We start from the raw sequence: 19,158 nt of genomic DNA, 5'->3' as shown, positions 1-19,158 counted from the left end.
TTCTCAACAGTTTTTACTCCCAAGCCAAGCCATAAGACTCCTGAACAGGTAATAAAATGGCTACCCGGACTATTTGCATTGTGTGCCCCCCCCCAACCCCTCTTTTTACGCTGCTGCTACTCTCTGTTTATCATATATGCATAGTCACTTTAAGTATACATTCAATGACATACTACCTCAATTGGGCCGACCAACCAGTGCTCCCGCACATTGGCTAACCGGGCTATCTGCATTGTGTCCCACCACCCACCACCCGCCAACCCCTCTTTTACCCTACTGCTTCTCTCTGTTCATCATATATGCATATCATATATGCATTATGATGTTTTCTATTTAAAATCATTACTGCCATGGTATTTTAATGGTTTCATGAGAATGACCCACGCCGAGGAACTTAACTTTCCACCTCCTCTACCTCCTTAACTTTCCACCTCCTCTACCTCCTTAACTTTCCACCTCCTCTACGTCCTTAACTTTCCACCTCCTCTACTGTCCCGTCGATGTGGATAGGGGGTGGTACTCTCTCTGCTGTTTCCTGAAGTCCACGATCATCTCCTTTTGTTTTGTTGACGTTGAGTGAGAGGTTGTTTTCCTGACACCACACTCAGAGTGCCCTCTTGTCGTTGTTGGTAATCAAGCTCACTACTGTTGTGTTGTCTGTAAACTTGATAATTGAGTTGGCGGCGTGCATGGCCACGCAGTCATTGGTGAACAGGGAGTACAGGAGGGGGCTGAGCACGCACCCTTGTGGGGCCCCAGTGTTGAGGATCAGCAAAGTGGAGATGTTGTTTCCTACCTTCACCACCTGGGGGCGGCCAGTCAGGAAGTCAAGGACCCAGTTGCGCAGAGTGGGGTTGAGACCCAGGGCCTCAAGCTTAATGATGAGCTTGGAGGGTACTATGGTGTTGATTGCTGAGCTGTAATCAATGAGCTGCATTCTTACGTAGGTATTCCTCTTGTCCAGATAGGGCATTGTGATGGCGATTGCATCGTCTGTGGACCTGTTGGGGCGGTATGCAAACTGAAGTAGGTCTAGGGTGGCAGGTAAGGTGGAGGTGACATGATCCTAGGGGGGCAACAGTGAGCGCTGTTACATTCAAATAGGTTTCGGTTTTGCTAAGGCATTGTGGATGGGGATGGAGGATGGGCATAAGCATATGCCTCTGATTTCAAAGGCTGATATTTTTGTTTTAATCTTATCCCAAACCGTAACCCTTACCTTAACCATTCGGATTTAATGTCTAACCTTAAGAATTTGGAGTTAATGCCTTATAGACTTTGAAATTTGACATTTTAAATAACTTTGAAATTTGACGTTTGAGAAACATGGATGAACATCTAATTCTGATGTGAGACTGTGAGAGCTTGTAGAGTGGAGAGCCTCATTCGGGTCCAAATATGATAATTAGGGCCCTCACGGATTCCAGGCATTAAAATGGAATTCAACAACATAAAAAATGTATTGATCTTTGTAGGGAATCTACTAAAAGTACTGTGTGGCTAAGTTGGTGCTGCTTTAAAGCAGTATCCAAATTTATATTGGCAGCAACCATGTAATGCTTTTACAACATACAGAAGTGTGCTAGTTATCAAGGAGCAAAATAATTTAAACATGGTTTAGAATCGAGAGACGAGCTTAAAGTTTTCTTTACTGACCATAATTTTCACTTGTCTGACTGCTTGCTTGATGATGACTTTCTCACACTACTGGCCTATCTGGGTGATGTTTTTTCTCGCCTGAATGACCTGAATCTAGGATTACAGGGACTCTCCACAACTATATTCAATGTGCAGGACAAAATTGAGGCTATGATTTAAGAATTTGAAGCTCTTCTCTGTCTGCATTAACAAGGACAACACACAGGTCTTTCCATCATTGTATGATTTTTTTTGTGTGTAAATAAACTCAAGCTTACGGACAATGTCAAATGTGATATAGCGAAGCACCTGAGTGAGTTGGGTGCGCAATTATGAAGGTACTTTCCCGAAACGGATGACACAAACAACTGGATTCATTATCCCTAGAAGGCCAGCATCCCGGAGTCGCCTCTTCACTGTTGACGTTGAGACCGGTGTTTTGAGGGTACTATTTAATGAAGCTGCCAGTTGAGGACTTGTAAGGCGTCTGTTTCTCAAACTAGACACTAATGTACTTGTCCTCTTGCTCAGTTATGTACCAGGGCCGCCCACTCCTCTTTCTATTCTGGTTAGAGCCAGTTTGCTCTGTTCTGTGAAGGGAGTAGTACACAGCGTTGTACGAGATCTTCAGTTTCTTGGCAATTTCTCACATGGAATAGCTTTAAGTTCTCAGAACAAGAATAAACTGACGAGTTTCGGAAGAAAGGTCTTTGTTTCTGGCCATTTTGAGCCTGTAATCGAACCCACAAATGCTGATGCTCCAGATACTCAACTAGTCTAAAGAAGGCCAGTTTTATTGCTTCTTTAATTAGCACAACAGTTTTCAGCTGTGCTAACATAATTGCAAAAGGGTTTTCTAATGATCAATTAGTCTTTTAAAATGATAAACTTGGATTAGCTAACACAACGTGCCATTGGTACACAGGAGTGATGGTTGCTGATAATGGGCCTCTGTACGCCTATGTAGATATTCCATTAAAAATCAACCGTTTCCAGCTACAATAGTAATTTACAACATTAACAATATCTACACTGCATTTCTGATCAATTTGATGTTATTTTAAGAGACAAAAAAGGTGCTTTCAAAAACAAGTATTTCTAAGTGACCCCAAACTTTTGAACGGTAGTGTATGTGAGAGTGGATTCTCGGCCCTCACTAGCATGAAAACTAAATACAGGCACAGACTGTGTGTGGAAAATGATTTAAGACTGAGACTCTCCAATACAACCCAACATTGCAGAGTTATGTGCATCCTTTCAAGCACACCCTTCTCATTAACCTGTGGTAAGTTATTCACAATTTTCAATGAACAAATAAGGTTTTATATGTAAGATAAAATAAAATAAAGAGCAAAATTGATTATTATTTGTGCCCTGGTGTAACGGTTTTCTATATGAGAAGGAGAGTCGGACCAAAATGCGGCGTGTCTATTGCAATCCATGTTTAATGAAGGAACACACTAAACACAAACACTACCAAAACAATAAACTTAACGAAAACCGAAACAGCCTATACTTGTGTAACCTAACACAGAACAATTACATCAGGACACTAAGGACAATCACCCACGACAAACTCAAAGAATATGGCTGCCTAAATATGGTTCCCAATCAGAGACAACGATAAACACCTGCCTCTGATTGAGAACCACTTCAGACAGCCATAGACTTAGCTAGAACACCCCACTAGCTACAATCCCCATACATACACACCACATACAAAAACCCATGCCACACCCTGGCCTGACCAAATAAATAAAGATAAACACAAAATACTTTGACCAGGGTGTGACACCTGGTCCTATAAGAGGTCTTTTTCACTTCCCACGAGCTGGGTTGTGACAACAACTCACTCTCATTCTTATGTTTTGTGTGTGTGTGTGTGTGTGTGTGTGTGTGTGTGTGTGTGTGTGTGTGTGTGTGTGTGTGGCAGGCTTACCAACATTTGACCCTGGTGCAAAAGAGGGGGACTATGAAAAGTTTGGGAACCACTGGCCTAGAGTAACATAAACGAATGAACTTTCATGTTCTTTGAAATAGTAGTTTTTTAGTTTTCTAATGTTACTTACAACTTTTATAAACACAACCAAATTATTATTCTTCACATAGGAAATATGAAATGGATTTATTACACTGTTAGAATGTTGATGTCTCATTTGACTGGAAGTGTTGGAAATTGGCTTTTGGCCTACTTTGTAGACTTTGTAGAATTATACAAAACATGTCCTTTACTCTATCTAAACAAATATTTTTTGTTATATTTTTACATGGGTATATTTCCACTAATATTTCTTCATGCAATTCATGCTTTACAATTGTTTATGCAATATTTGTCAAGGCTTGGTGTTTGTTTGTGCACCTTGCAGGTTGATATGCATCTGAAGCGTATGCTAAATGTGACACCCGGCAACATTCTCAACATTCTCTAGCGGGTATTTTTAGGCTGAAAGGTCAGGTGGTTCTAGTGTTGATTTGATTTTCAAGATCATGTGGGCTACGGCTGAGGACAGGAACAAGTACAAGAAGTCCCACCATCATTCCTGTCCCCAATAACTCTAAGGCTTCATGCCACAATAACTACCCGCCTGTAGCACTCACATCTGTAATCATGAAGTGCTTTGAGAAGCTGTTTATGGCACACATCAACTTCATCATCCCAGACATCCTAGACCCACTCAAATGTGCATACCGCCCCAACAGATCCATAGACGACTCAATCTCAATTGCACTCCACACTGCCCTCACCCACCTAGATAAGAGGAATAACAATGTGAGAATGCTGTTCATTCACTACAGCTCAGCATTGAACACCATTGTCTCCTCCAAGCTCGTCACCAAGTTTAGAACCCTGGGACTGAACACCTCTCTTTGCAACTGGATCCTGGACTTCCTGACGGGCTGACCGCCATGCTGACCCTCAACACGGGGGCCCCACAGGGATGTGTGCTTAGTCCCCTTCTGTACTCCTTGTTCACCCACGACTGCGTGGTGATGCACAATACCAACAACATTGTCAAGTGTGCTGACGACTAGACAGTGATAGGTCTGATCACTGGCGACGATGAGAGGTCAGTGACCTGGCAGTGTGGTGCCGGAAAGGGGGGGGCACAAACCCCTTCCACATCAACAGGGTTGTAGTACACACTCATGCACACTGACACTCCAACACACACACATAATATGCACATACATTCATATTGACTCAACACACGCACAGCCACTCACTTACAATCATCATATAGCCTATGCTGCTGCTACTCTGTTTACCCTATATCCTGATCACCTCACTATCACCTATACATACAGTGCCTTGCGAAAGTATTCGGCCCCCTTGAACTTTGTGACCTTTTGCCACATTTCAGGCTTCAAACATAAAGATATAAAACTGTATTTTTTTGAGAAAGAATCAACAACAAGTGGGACACAATCATGAAGTGGAACGACATTTATTGGATATTTCACTTTTTTTTTTTTTAACAAATCAAAAACTGAAAAATTGGGCGTGCAAAATTATTCAGCCCCTTTACTTTCAGTGCAGCAAACTCTCTCCAGAAGTTCAGTGAGGATCTCTGAATGATCCAATGTTGACCTAAATGACTAATGATGATAAATACAATCCACCTTTGTGTAATCAAGTCTCCGTATAAATGCACCTGCACTGTGATAGTCTCAGAGGTCCGTTAAAAGCGCAGAGAGCATCATGAAGAACAAGGAACACACCAGGCAGGTCCGAGATACTGTTGTGAAGAAGTTTAAAGCCGGATTTGGATACAAAAAGATTTCCCAAGCTTTAAACATCCCAAGGAGCACTGTGCAAGCGATAATATTGAAATGGAAGGAGTATCAGAACACTGCAAATCTACCAAGACCTGGCCGTCCCTCTAAACTTTCAGCTCATACAAGGAGAAGACTGATCAGAGATGCAGCCAAGAGGCCCATGATCACTCTGGATGAACTGCAGAGATCTACAGCTGAGGTGGGAGACTCTGTCCATAGGACAACAATCAGTCGTATATTGCACAAATCTGGCCTTTATGGAAGAGTGGCAAGAAGAAAGCCATTTCTTAAAGATATCCATAAAAAGTGTCGTTTAAAGTTTGCCACAAGCCACCTGGGAGACACACCAAACATGTGGAAGAAGGTGCTCTGGTCAGATGAAACCAAAATTTAACTTTTTGGCAACAATGCAAAACGTTATGTTTGGCGTAAAAGCAACACAGCTGAACACACCATCCCCACTGTCAAACATGGTGGTGGCAGCATCATGGTTTGGGCCTGCTTTTCTTCAGCAGGGACAGGGAAGATGGTTAAAATTGATGGGAAGATGGATGGAGCCAAATACAGGACCATTCTGGAAGAAAACCTGATGGAGTCTGCAAAAGACCTGAGACTGGGACGTAGATTTGTCTTCCAACAAGACAATGATCCAAAACATAAAGCAAAATCTACAATGGAATGGTTCAAAAATAAACATATCCAGGTGTTAGAATGGCCAAGTCAAAGTCCAGACCTGAATCCAATCGAGAATCTGTGGAAAGAACTGAAAACTGCTGTTCACAAATGCTCTCCATCCAACCTCACTGAGCTCGAGCTGTTTTGCAAGGAGGAATGGGAAAAAATGTCAGTCTCTCGATGTGCAAAACTGATAGAGACATACCCGAAGCGACTTACAGCTGTAATCGCAGCAAAAGGTGGCGCTACAAAGTATTAACTTAAGGGGGCTGAATAATTTTGCACGCCCAATTTTTCAGTTTTTGATTTGTTAAAAAAGTTTGAAATATCCAATAAATGTCGTTCCACTTCATGATTGTGTCCCACTTGTTGTTGATTCTTCACAAAAAAAATACAGTTTTATATCTTTATGTTTGAAGCCTGAAATGTGGCAAAAGGTCGCAAAGTTCAAGGGGGCCGAATACTTTCGCAAGGCACTGTATTTACCTGTTACAGTGCATTTGGAAAGTATTCAGACCCATGGACTTTTTCCACATTTTGTTACGTTACAGTCTTATTCTAAAATGGATTAAATAAAATAAAAATCCTTGTCAATCTACACACAATACCCCATAATGACAAAGCGAAAACAGTTTTTCAGAATTGTTGCTAATTTATAAAAACGAAAAAACGTATTTACATAATGATTCAGACCCATCGCTATGAGACTGATGCATCCTGTTTCCATTGATCATCCTTGATGTTTCTACAACTTGATTGGAGTCCACCTGTGGTAAATTCAATTGATTGGACATGATTTGGAAAGGCACACATCTGTCTATATAAGGTCCCACAGTTGACAGTGCATGTCAGAGGTCAAAGGAATTGTCCGTAGAGCTCCGAGACAGGATTGTGTCGAGGCACAGATCTGGGGAAGGGTACCAAAAAATGTCTGCAGCATTGAAGATCCACAAGAACACAGTGGCCTCCATCATTCTTAAAGGGAAGATGTTTGGAACCACCAAGACTTCCTAAACTGAGCCATCCGGGGAGAAGGGCCATGTTCAGGGAGGTGACCAAGAAGCCGATGGTCACTCTGACAGAGCTCCAGAGTTCCTCTGTGGAGATGGGAGGACCTTCAAGAAGGACAACCACCTCTGCAGCACTCCACCAATCAGGCCTTTATGGTATATTTCTGTAGCCAGACGGAAGCCACTCCTCAGTAAAAGGCACATGACAGCCCGCTTGGAGTTTGCCAAAAGGCACCTAAAGTACTCTCATACCATGAAAAGAAGATTCTATTTGGGAGAAACTCCCCAAATACAGGTGTGCCAAGCTTGTAACATCATACCCAAGAAGACTCGAGGCTGTAATCGCTGTGAAGAGTTTACGGAAATATTAGCGTCGTAGCTCTTATTGCGGGACTTTGACTGTGGGAAATCACCTCCCCAGTCACCCTATTGTGCATATTGACATTCATATTGCAGTGTACAGCCTTACCTAAAGATTTGGGATCAATGAAATGGGATATCAGCCTACTCAGTACCCAAGTGCTTTTTTTCCCCAAAGTCCTCCTCAAGAGTTATTAGGCTCAAAAACATCCACTTTGTACAGTTTTTCCTCTGGAATAGTGTTCAATTCACGTAGGTTGACTGGTACAATAAATGTGGCTCAATTCACAGTTGTTTCAGAGTCCCGCAATAAGAGCTACGACGCGAATGTTCTGTGGGTGTCACTGAGTAGACTGATACCCCATGTCATTGATCCACAATCTATAGGTAAGGCTGTACAGTGAAATAAGTATGTCCCCAATGAAATTCTAAAGTCTAATACATCCAATGTGATTTCAACAGATCTTTGTCAAATTAACAAAGTATTGTCTTTTGTTGAATTTATATAAGAACATTCCAACCTCGTTTCACATGATCTGTTGTTCCATTATGGCATGATTTCACTATATGTATTATTTGCATGACTTTCATTTTGAAGGCAACCCTCAAATTCCACTATTGTGGCTAATCCTTATTGTGGCTAGCTATGGTCGGACCCACATCGACCACCATTAATCAAATAAAAACTGTCTTATAAATGTATGGGTATTTTAGATGACGACACTTAGCTCGGTAGTTAGCTAGCTAGGTTGTGTCGTTTTGCTATGTTTTTGGGGAAGAACATTGTGTGCATCCATCAGCTAGCTAGCTTTTTTACGACCAGCACTGTCCAGAGCTTGGGGAAGTGTGTCTGCGCTCATCCGGCAGCGGCACGGGCGCCAGACAAAAACCTTTACCAGCATCATAGCATACGTATGGGTGAATCGTTGTGACATGGAATACGAGTTATAGTGTCATCAATGTGTAATAACTATGTAAAAATATATGAGCGTGTTAAATTATTATGTGACGTACAGTCATATTCGGGTCAAGCTTATTTTACATGTCAGATAGCGTTAATTGACGTGTATAAGACGTGTATAAGACCCAAATGGCGTTCCATACCCGACAGAGCTGTGGTGGCTGAACCATATACTCTGGCACATGTATCTATCTAGTAATACCTGTTATTCATGGTCCTCCCGGATCAGCCTTCAGTATTTTACACAAACAAATGATTGAAATGATCCACATATTTTTAGAGGTCATTCAGATACTTTGACTAATAGTTCAATGAACACAGGCATGCGCTCACACACATGCATTCTCTCTCTCCCTCTCTCTCTCTCTCTCTCTCTCTCTCTCTCACACACACACATACACACATACATACATACATACATACATACATACATACATACATACATACAATCCCCTACATGATCAGATGAGACGTGGAGTCTGTAGGGAAACTCCGAGGTGTGGTTACATCATTGTTCTCTCTAGTGGGACATTACCCTGCTAGCACGTCCACACAGTTTACAAGACATGGATCTCTGGTGGCTGATCAAGCAAGCATGAGTATCTAAGTCAGAGAGTCCCTGGAGTGTGTGTGTGTGTGTGTTTTGTAACTGTTGGCCCAGAGAGCGTGTGAATACCATCTTCTGATGTCCCAGAGTTCTTTCCGGCAGCTGAGAATTCTAGAACTGTGACCCAACTGGAAGAACAGTGGTCCTCAGAGAGCGAGAGAGTGCTAGCTTTGAGAACCCTAGTGGTTGATATAATGCCACAGGGTTGAATAACTCTTACGTATCAGGTTGACGCTTCACACAAAACATTTTCAGGGGTGTGTGTGTGTGCCAGGGGTTTTGGGGGTTGAGTGTGTGTGAGATTAAGTGAACAGTGTGTGAACACTGCAGCCTCTGCCTGCAGTCACCCTTCACCCCTAAACCCCAAGTTTCACCTCTACCCAGGGACTTCTGTGTTTGCAAACTTGTGAATTGTGTGATTGTCAGTGTTTGCCTGTCTTCCTTAACGAGGCAAATTAAGTTTGAACGAGATAAGGAAGAGTGAATGAATTAAGTGTTGGCCGAGGATTTAACTAGTCAGGAATCTCTTGTTGCTGGGACCAAACCCTGGACAGACGAACAACAGGGACAAATAAAGTATCACCATGGTTACGCCTGGATCATGGTAAGGCTGGGAATTTCCAGGGACCTCAAGATACGATATTATCACGATACTTAGGTGCCGATACAATATGTATTGCGATTCTCACGATGCTATATGTATTGCGATTCGATACTGTGATTTTATTGCAATTCGCTGTTTCCATCAAATTGCTCACTCACCATGTCTGTTGCAGAGGGAAAAGAGAGCCATGAGAAAACTAGTTTTGATTAGTCATTGAAATAAGTGCTGAAAACAAATTGGCTCCCTGTTTAAAAAGAAGATGAAGAACAAGCTATGAAGGAAACATACTGGAGTTTTGGTGCATGTATAGCCAACTAGCGCAAAAATAATATTGCAATATTGTCAAAACTATACAATATATTGTCAAAAATAATATCCCGATATGTAACTATCGATTTTTTTCACCCATCACTAGCTCACAGTATGTGATTTTTAGCCTACGCTATAAACCAGATAGAAGAAAGACTACTCTATAGACCAGAAGAAAAGAGGTTGCCAACGTTACCCAGTGACACTGTGTTCATTGATTTATGAGCATCATCATATTGACTATGAAGGAACTTTGTTTGTGCAGATGTGCGTCACCTAGCAATGTCTAGCATTGTATCGTTTGTGTGTGTGCCTGTGCCATTAACATTCTTAAGTGTGTCTGTCTGTGTGCTGTGTTTGTAGCTCGGAGGTGTGTGTAACCGTAATGAAGTCTAACGCTGTGTGTGTGTCTGGTGTTGTGTGTTCTCAGGTGGCCATCAAGTCGATTCGTAAGGAGAGCATCACTGATGATCTGGACAGAGTTCATATCCAGAGAGAGATAGAAATCACCTCCGCCCTCAAACACCCCTACATCATACGCTTCCACGAGGGTGAGAATACACACACACGCACACACACACTGAAAGGAAAACACGCATACGTACACACACAATGTAACCTTTCTCTGTGCTCTCCCTGTGTAGTGTTTGAGAGTCGTGATAAGATAGTGATAGTGATGGAGTACGCCAGCAGAGGGGAGTTGTATGACTACGTCAATGAGAGGAGGAGACTGGTGGAGACAGAGGCCAGAGACATCTTCAGACAAATCACCTCCGCCGTGCACTACTGCCACACGGTAAACACACACATGCATGCTGCACAGGCTCACACAGAAATGCATGAGCGTTCGCACGCACACGCAATCATTGTATTTCAATTAGCATAATTATTTGCTAAATAATGTGATGAATCCTATATCCGCGTGTGCTGCAGTTTCTCTTTTCAGTAGTGACGGGGGGAATACTTTATACAGTTACAGTGCCTTAATTAAGAAAGTATTCAGTTCCCATTACTTTTTCCACATTTTGTTACAAAGTATGATTCAAATTAAAATGTCATTTTTTTTATACAATCTACACAAAATACTCTGTCAAGGTCGAAGATTATAATTTTTTATTTATTTATAATGTAAAATAAAACACTAATATATCTTGATTAGCTATTGGCTAAGTATTCAACCCAGAGTCAATACATGTTAGAATCACCTTTAGCAGCAATTACAGCTGTCTTTCTGGGTAAGTCTCTTAGAGCTCTGCACACCTGGACTGCACAATATTTACCCATTTATTATTATTTTTAAACTCTTCAAGCTCTGCCAAGCTGGTTGTTAATCATTGCTAGACAGTGGTGGTGCAACGGATCACAAAACTCACGGTTCCAAAAATACCGATTTCCGATTGTTATGAAAACTTGAAATCTGCCCGAATTAATCGGCCATTCCGATTAAACGGTCGACCTCTACAGGGATGTTACTGGTTGATGACATACGCCGCACGTTATATTGGCATACAAGACAAGTGGACGGGCACATTAAGAGACAAGCTGCTGTTGCCCAGCGGGTTCTTTTGATTGGTTGGAGGAACAAAATCAGTGTACTACAGTGCCTTGCGAAAGTATTCGGCCCCCTTGAACTTTGCGACCTTTTGCCACATTTCAGGCTTCAAACATAAAGATATAAAACTGTATTTTTTTGTGAAGAATCAACAACAAGTGGGACACAATCATGAAGTGGAACGACATTTATTGGATACTTCAAACTTTTTATTCAGCCCCTTTACTTTCAGTGCAGCAAACTCTCTCCAGAAGTTCAGTGAGGATCTCTGAATGATCCAATGTTGACCTAAATGACTAATGATGATAAATACAATCCACCTGTGTGTAATCAAGTCTCCGTATAAATGCACCTGCACTGTGATAGTCTCAGAGGTCCGTTAAAAGCGCAGAGAGCATCATGAAGAACAAGGAACACTCCAGGCAGGTCCGAGATACTGTTATGAAGAAGTTTAAAGCCGGATTTGTATACAAAAAGATTTCCCAAGCTTTAAACATCCCAAGGAGCACTGTCCAAGCGATAATATTGAAATGGAAGGAGTATCAGACCACTGCAAATCTACCAAGACCTGGCCGTCCCTCTAAACTTTCAGCTCATACAAGGAGAAGACTGATCAGAGATGCAGCCAAGAGGCCCATGATCACTCTGGATGAACTGCAGAGATCTACAGCTGAGGTGGGAGACTCTGTCCATAGGACAACAATCAGTCGTATATTGCACAAATCTGGCCTTTATGGAAGAGTGGCAAGAAGAAAGCCATTTCTTAAAGATATCCATAAAAAGTGTCGTTTAAAGTTTGTCACAAGCCACCTGGGAGACACACCAAACATGTGGAAGAAGGTGCTCTGGTCAGATGAAACCAAAATTGAACTTTTTGGCAACAATGCAAAACGTTATGTTTGGCGTAAAAGCAACACAGCTGAACACACCATCCCCACTGTCAAACATGGTGGTGGCAGCATCATGGTTTGGGCCTGCTTTTCTTCAGCAGGGACAGGGAAGATGGTTAAAATTGATGGGAAGATGGATGGAGCCAAATACAGGACCATTCTGGAAGAAAACCTGATGGAGTCTGCAAAAGACCTGAGACTGGGACGTAGATTTGTCTTCCAACAAGACAATGATCCAAAACATAAAGCAAAATCTACAATGGAATGGTTCAAAAATAAACATATCCAGGTGTTAGAATGGCCAAGTCAAAGTCCAGACCTGAATCCAATCGAGAATCTGTGGAAAGAACTGAAAACTGCTGTTCACAAATGCTCTCCATCCAACCTCACTGAGCTCGAGCTGTTTTGCAAGGAGGAATGGGAAAAAATGTTTTTGATTTGATAAAAAAGTTTGAAATATCCAATAAATGTCGTTCCACTTCATGATTGTGTCCCACTTGTTGTTGATTCTTCACAAAAAAATACAGTTTTATATCTTTATGTTTGAAGCCTGAAATGTGGCAAAAGGTCGCAAAGTTCAAGGGGGGCGAATACTTTCGCAAGGCACTGTATATAAAACAGTACTACGTACTACGTATTCTAAAATGTTGGTATCATGAGTATCATAACATTTTGGTACCGATATATATATATATATATATATATATATATATATATATATATATATATATATATCTAATTAAATGTCTGATTGTTCAAATTTGTACCCATCTACCAATAGGTGCCCTTCTTTTCAAGGTATTGGAAAACTTCCCACACTGAGATCAGCTTTAGGGAGCAGTAGTATGGTGTGTGTATGGTGTGTGGGCGGGTGATTTTAGCACATATTTATTGTTTAACGAGAGTTCACCTCATGTTGAGGCAGTGCTCAATGTTGGTTGCAATTAACCCACTTAGTGTAAAACGGAGCAACAGGCAAACCTGGTACTGCTAAGCCACAGGAGGCTGGTGAGGGGAGGACGGCTCATAATAATGGCTGAAATAGAGTGAATGGAGTGATACTAAAACATTTGTAAACCATGTGTTTGATACCATTAATTCTGTTCCAGCCAATACAATGAGCTTGTCCTCCCCAGTTAAGGTGACACCAGCCACCTGTGAGCTAATCCCAAAAAATCCTGATCACGGCAGTTTCTCTTCTCAGGGTGTGAAATGAAGCAACAGGCAAACATTGCACAGCTAAACCCACAAAATCCTACTCCTAATACCAGAGGAAAACCTTGTGGGTAAAAGGAGAATTACAGTTGAAGTCAGACGTTTACATACACTTAGGTTGGAGTCATTAAAACTTGTTTTTCAACCACTCCACAAATTTCTTGTTAACAAACTATAGTTTTGGCAAGTCGGTTAGGACATTAGGACATTTTTCCAACAATTGTTTACAGGCAGATTATTTCACTTAAAACTCACTGTATCACAATTCCAGAGGGTCAGAAGTTTACATACACTAAGTTGACTCTGCATTTAAACAGCTTGGAAAATTCCAGAAAATGATGTCATGGCTTTAGAAGCTTCTGATAGGCTAATTGACATAATTTGAGTCAATTGGAGGTGTACTGTGGATGTATTTCAAGGCCTACCTTCAAACTCAGTGCCTCTTTGCTTGACATCATGGGAAAATCAAAAGAAATCAGCCAAGACCTCCACAAGTCTGGTTCATCCTTGGGAGCAATTCCCAAACGCCTGAAGGTACCACGTTCATCTGTACAAACAATAGTACGCAAGTATAAACATCATAGGACCACACCGACATACCGCTCAGGAAGGAGACACGTTCTGTCTCTTAGAGATGAACGTACTTTGATGCGAAAAGTGCAAATCAATCCCAGAACAACAGCAAAGGACATTGTGAAGATGCTGGAGGAAACCGGTACAAAAATATCTATATCCACATTAAAATGAGTCCTATATCGACATAACCTGAAAGGCCGCTCAGCAAGGAAGAAGCCGCTGCTCCAAAACCGCCATAAAAAAAGCCATACTACAGTTTGCAACTGCACATGGGGACAAAGATCGTACTTTTTGGAGAAATGTCCTCTGGTCTGATGAAACAAAAATATAACTGTTTGGCCATAATGACCATTGAATGTGTTTGGAGGAAAAGGGGGAGGCTTGCAAGCCGAAGAACACCATCCCAACCGTGATGAATGGGGGTGGCAGCATCATGTTGTGGGGGTGCTTTGCTGCAGGAGGTACTGGTGCACTTCACAAAATAGGTTGCATCATGAGGCAGGAAAATTATGTGAATATATTGAACAACATCTCAAGACCACAGTCAGGAAGTTAAAGCTTGGTCGCAAATGTGTCTTCCAAATGAACAATGACCCCAAGCATACTTCCAAAGTTGTGGCAAAATGGCTAAAGGACAACAAAGTCAAGGTATTTGAGTGGCCATCACAAAGCCCTGACCTCAATCCTATAGAACATTTGTGGGCAGAACTGAAAAAGCGTGTGCGAGCAAGGAGGCCTACAAACCTGACTCAGTTACACCAGCTCTGTCAGGAGGAATGGGCCAAAATTCAAAATTATTGTGGGAAGCTTGTGGAAGGCTACCTGAAACGTTTGACCCAAGTTTATCAATTTAAAGGCAATGCTACCAAATACTAATTGTGTGTATGTAAACTTCTGACCCACTGGGAATGTGATGAAAGAAATCAAATCTGAAATAAATCCTTCTTTACCATTATTCGGACATTTCACTTTCTTAGTTTATAGAATTGTGTCGTGGTAAAAGTTAAAAAGCTAAATTTCCTAGTTGGTGCAGAAATGGAGGAAATAGGAGACTTAGGAAATAGTGAACACCTATTGGCAGAGTTTTGGGATAAAGCTCTTCAGTGGAATAAACCACATGCATGTGTGCACACCAGAGCTAGCTCATAGCTGATACTGCTTAACACCAGATGGCTAAATTATCCCCCAATCTCAAACCACTACATTTGAATGAAGAACAAAAAAGACCCCTCGCTATTTTAGCTTTGGAGCTCGATGCTGCATCCTCTAGTTGTCTGACCTCAAATAGTGTTCTAAAATAGACATGAGTGTTCCGGAACGCGTGAATTATTTAGAATGCTTCTGAGGTATGCAGCTTTAGCAGGAAGTATTTAGGCTTCAGGGGAAAATGAAAGTTTTTAAAAGACACGCCACATAAACCTCTCTCTTTCCCTATTCATGTCTCAGTCTCTCCCTCCCCCCTCCTCTTTATCTTATTCGCTCTCTCACGTTCACTCTTCGCCTGAATTGACCTCTGCTGTGCTATTCATATTTTCCTGTAGCAAACTCTAATACCCCCTCTTTCTCTCTTCAATATCGTTATACTACATTAGCGAATTCATCTGTACATGTTGGGTTTGTTATGGAGCTGGATTGTTAATTGTGATAATACAATGAAAGACAGAAGGAGGGATAACTGAACAATCCAAAATAATTAAGGAAAGCTAATTGAAAGACAAACTAGGAATCGACTAACAAACACAGACAAGGTTTACACACACTGACTGTATACTGTTGACCATTCACCAGTACTGTATGCTCGTGGATTAATCATTGAATCAAACACTCATATCATGAGAATGACCTTTCAATGTCAATTAGACAATTACATTTTCATCTCTCCTCTTTTAAGCTGTTCTTTTGTACTCTTCATCTGTTCCCTATTTCTCTTGAATCTCTATACAGCAACTGTGTTACAAAATGATTGATATCACACACAAAACACAAACACACACTGGACCTCCACTTATGTATTCAGGCCATGTTTGTGTAAATGTCATCTGCTCTCTAGTTCCTAAATCAACACAGCAGTGTCTTCCTAGAAAAACATCAAGGGGGTGAAGAATCTGTGCGTGTGTAAAGATCTGTGTGTAATAGTGGTACTTTACTTGATTGTCTCTTTCCCTCTCCTTCAGAATGGTGTGGTCCATCGAGATCTGAAGCTGGAGAACATTCTACTAGACCAGGACCTGAACGTCAAGGTGAGAACACACAAAGAATTTAAAAAATGTATTGGTTAAAATCGAACCCTCCTATTGGTATATTGAAAATGTGATTCTACAGATTTTCCCGCTTATGGTTCAGACCTTGTGCCTGTCATCCAGTTAGTGAAAAGGGTAGTTATTTTAAAAGGACATGCCTGCATTGGCCGGGAATCGAACCCGGGCCTCCCGCGTGGCAGGCGAGAATTCTACCACTGAACCACCAATGCTGAGCTGCTATGATAGTTTATTCCAGGTCTCACAACACAGTGGGGGTGGTGTGAAGCAGAAGGGAGGAGTTGAAAATAGGAGAGAACGACTGGAAGGGGTTTAAAGAAACATAAAGGACAAAAATGTAGAGAAGTAGTTTGAAAATAGGTTGATATAGCTCATGCACTTAGATTTGTGTTTCTGGGTATTTTCAGGAGTTTAAATTCAAGTGTGTAGCGAGATCCTGCTTATACCCCAAAATAGTCCACACATTGGCCGGGAATCAACCCGGGCCTCCCGAATGGCAGACGAGAAGTTTACTACTGAACCACCAATGCTTTGATATATCATTCTATGGGACAGAGTATTTCTAACAGTCAGGGTGAAGTGAAACAAAATGTTGAATTAGTATTTAACTATTCGGCTCGAAGGACCATTAAAAACAGATGTCGTCTTTAATTAGCTTTTTGTTGTTGTTGCATGATAGACCAGTTATAGGTAGTACAATGTATTTATAGTGCCCGTCTTATAATCACTTGTATTTTTTGCATGGTAGACTAGTTTTAGGTAGGTACAATGTGTAGTGTTTTTACATGGCCTAGCACCTAGAGCCTGTTTATGACAAGGATTTGAAAATAAACTTGAGCGATACCCGAGTGATCTAAAATAATTTTTCTAGAAGTTTATCCATAATGAATGAGTTTACAAATGTAATCCATATGAAAGGTTATCAGAAATGATGTAACATGTAGACTACCATGTAAAAATACACTATATGGCCACCATGCGCAATGCCAAGCATCAGCGTAAAGCTGATTGGACTCTGACTCTGGCAGTCTGACGGACCATCTGTGTTTGGCAGATGCCAGGTGAATGCTACAGTGCCTTGCGAAAGTATTCGGCCCCCTTGAACTTTGCGACCTTTTGCCACATTTCAGGCTTCAAACATAAAGATATAAAACTGTATTTTTTTGTGAAGAATCAACAACAAGTGGGACACAATCATGAAGTGGAACAACATTTATTGGATATTTCAAACTTTTTTAACAAATCAAAAACTGAAAAATTGGGCGTGCAAAATTATTCAGCCCCCTTAAGTTAATACTTTGTAGCGCCACCTTTTGCTGTGATTACAGCTGTAAGTCGCTTGGGGTATGTCTCTCAGTTTTGCACATCGAGAGACTGAAATTTTTTCCCATTCCTCCTTGCAAAACAGCTCGAGCTCAGTGAGGTTGGATGGAGAGCATTTGTGAACAGCAGTTTTCAGTTCTTTCCACAGATTCTCGATTGGATTCAGGTCTGGACTTTGACTTGGCCATTCTAACACCTGGATATGTTTATTTTTGAACCATTAGTCCCTTAGTTCCATTGAAGGAAAACGTATTTCCCTTTTTCTCCCCAATTGGTAGTTTGTCTTGTCCCATCGCTGCAACTCCCGTATGTGCTCCGCCTCATCGGTCTCCAGGTAGCGGCCGGCTGCGACACAGGCCGGTATCGAACCCGGATCTGTAGTGATGCCTTTAGCACTGCGATGCAGTGCCTTAGCCGGCCCTTTCCTGTTTCAGCATGACAATGCCCCCATGCACAAAGCGAGGTCCATACAGAAATGTTTTGTCAAGATGGGAGTGGAAGAACTTGACTGGTCTGCACAGAGCCCTGACCTCAACTCCATCGAATACCTTTGTGATGAATAGGAACACCTAATGCCAGGACTAATTGCCCAACATCACTAATGCTCTTATGGATGAATGGAAGCAAGTCCCTGCAGCAATGTTCCCACATCTAGAGGAATGCCTTCCCAGAAGAGTGGAGGCTGTTATGGCACCGACAGGGCGCCTCGCCTCGAGCTCCGATAAAACGTTGCAGATCTAATTTTCTCAATCCGTTTGTTTCATGCATTACTACATACATTCAGGTAGAACTTTTGGAATACGAAACGCTAGATACTCACCATCCACCCGACCTCGCCGAAGTCCCTGAGACAGCAGAACAATGGACTAGCTTCTTCTGCGAGGAGCCAAGCTGCTTGGGAATCCTACCGTAGAGTACATCTACGGTCTTAGTGAGATTAAGACCCATCCTCCATTACTGAGCATACTACTCGCCAATGTTCAATCATAAATTAACAAACTTGAGTAAGTCAGAGAGAGGATATTTTTCCAGATGGACATCAGATCCTGCAACATACTCTGTTTTTCTGAAACTTGGCTTTCCTCTGACATCCAGACAGATTATATACAACCAGCGGGTTTTACAGTTTTTTGGGGGGGATAGGAAGCGGGCTCTCTGGCAAGAGCAAGGGTGGCGGGCTCTGCTTTATGACCATTAACTCATGGTGCGAAGGGGTAAACATACAAGGAACTTTATGCTCCGCCGACTTTTACCTTCCTGGAGAGTTTACTGGGATTATCGCCATGGCTGTGTACATCCCGCCCCAAGCTGACACCAAAAAAGCTCTCAAAGATCTTCATTGGACCCTGAACAAACTGGAGACTGAATTCCCTGAGGCAGCGTTCATTGCTGCAAGGACTTTA

At 41.8% G+C, this 19,158-nt stretch overlaps 1 protein-coding gene and 1 non-coding gene across 2 annotated transcripts in view; one reads left to right on the top strand and one right to left on the bottom strand.

Moving 5' to 3' along the window:
* The window catches only part of LOC110492536 (NUAK family SNF1-like kinase 1), a 43,094-nt gene that overhangs the window by 7,960 nt on the left and 15,976 nt on the right, over window positions 1-19,158 (top strand). Inside the window, exons 2-4 of the mRNA XM_021566940.2 lie at window positions 10,372-10,492; window positions 10,586-10,737; window positions 16,349-16,414. Coding sequence (XP_021422615.2) covers window positions 10,372-10,492; window positions 10,586-10,737; window positions 16,349-16,414 — 339 coding nt within the window. The remainder of the gene's footprint in view (window positions 1-10,371; window positions 10,493-10,585; window positions 10,738-16,348; window positions 16,415-19,158) is intronic.
* On the bottom strand, window positions 16,574-16,644 carry trnag-gcc. Its single transcript has one exon. It is a non-coding gene; the product is annotated as a tRNA-Gly (tRNA).

Source organism: Oncorhynchus mykiss, chromosome 16, assembly GCF_013265735.2.
Source record: "Oncorhynchus mykiss isolate Arlee chromosome 16, USDA_OmykA_1.1, whole genome shotgun sequence".
Classification (NCBI taxonomy): Eukaryota; Metazoa; Chordata; class Actinopteri; order Salmoniformes; family Salmonidae; genus Oncorhynchus; species Oncorhynchus mykiss.
The sequence above is the reverse complement of the archived record's forward strand: the minus strand, read 5'-3'. Positions and strand labels throughout refer to the sequence as shown.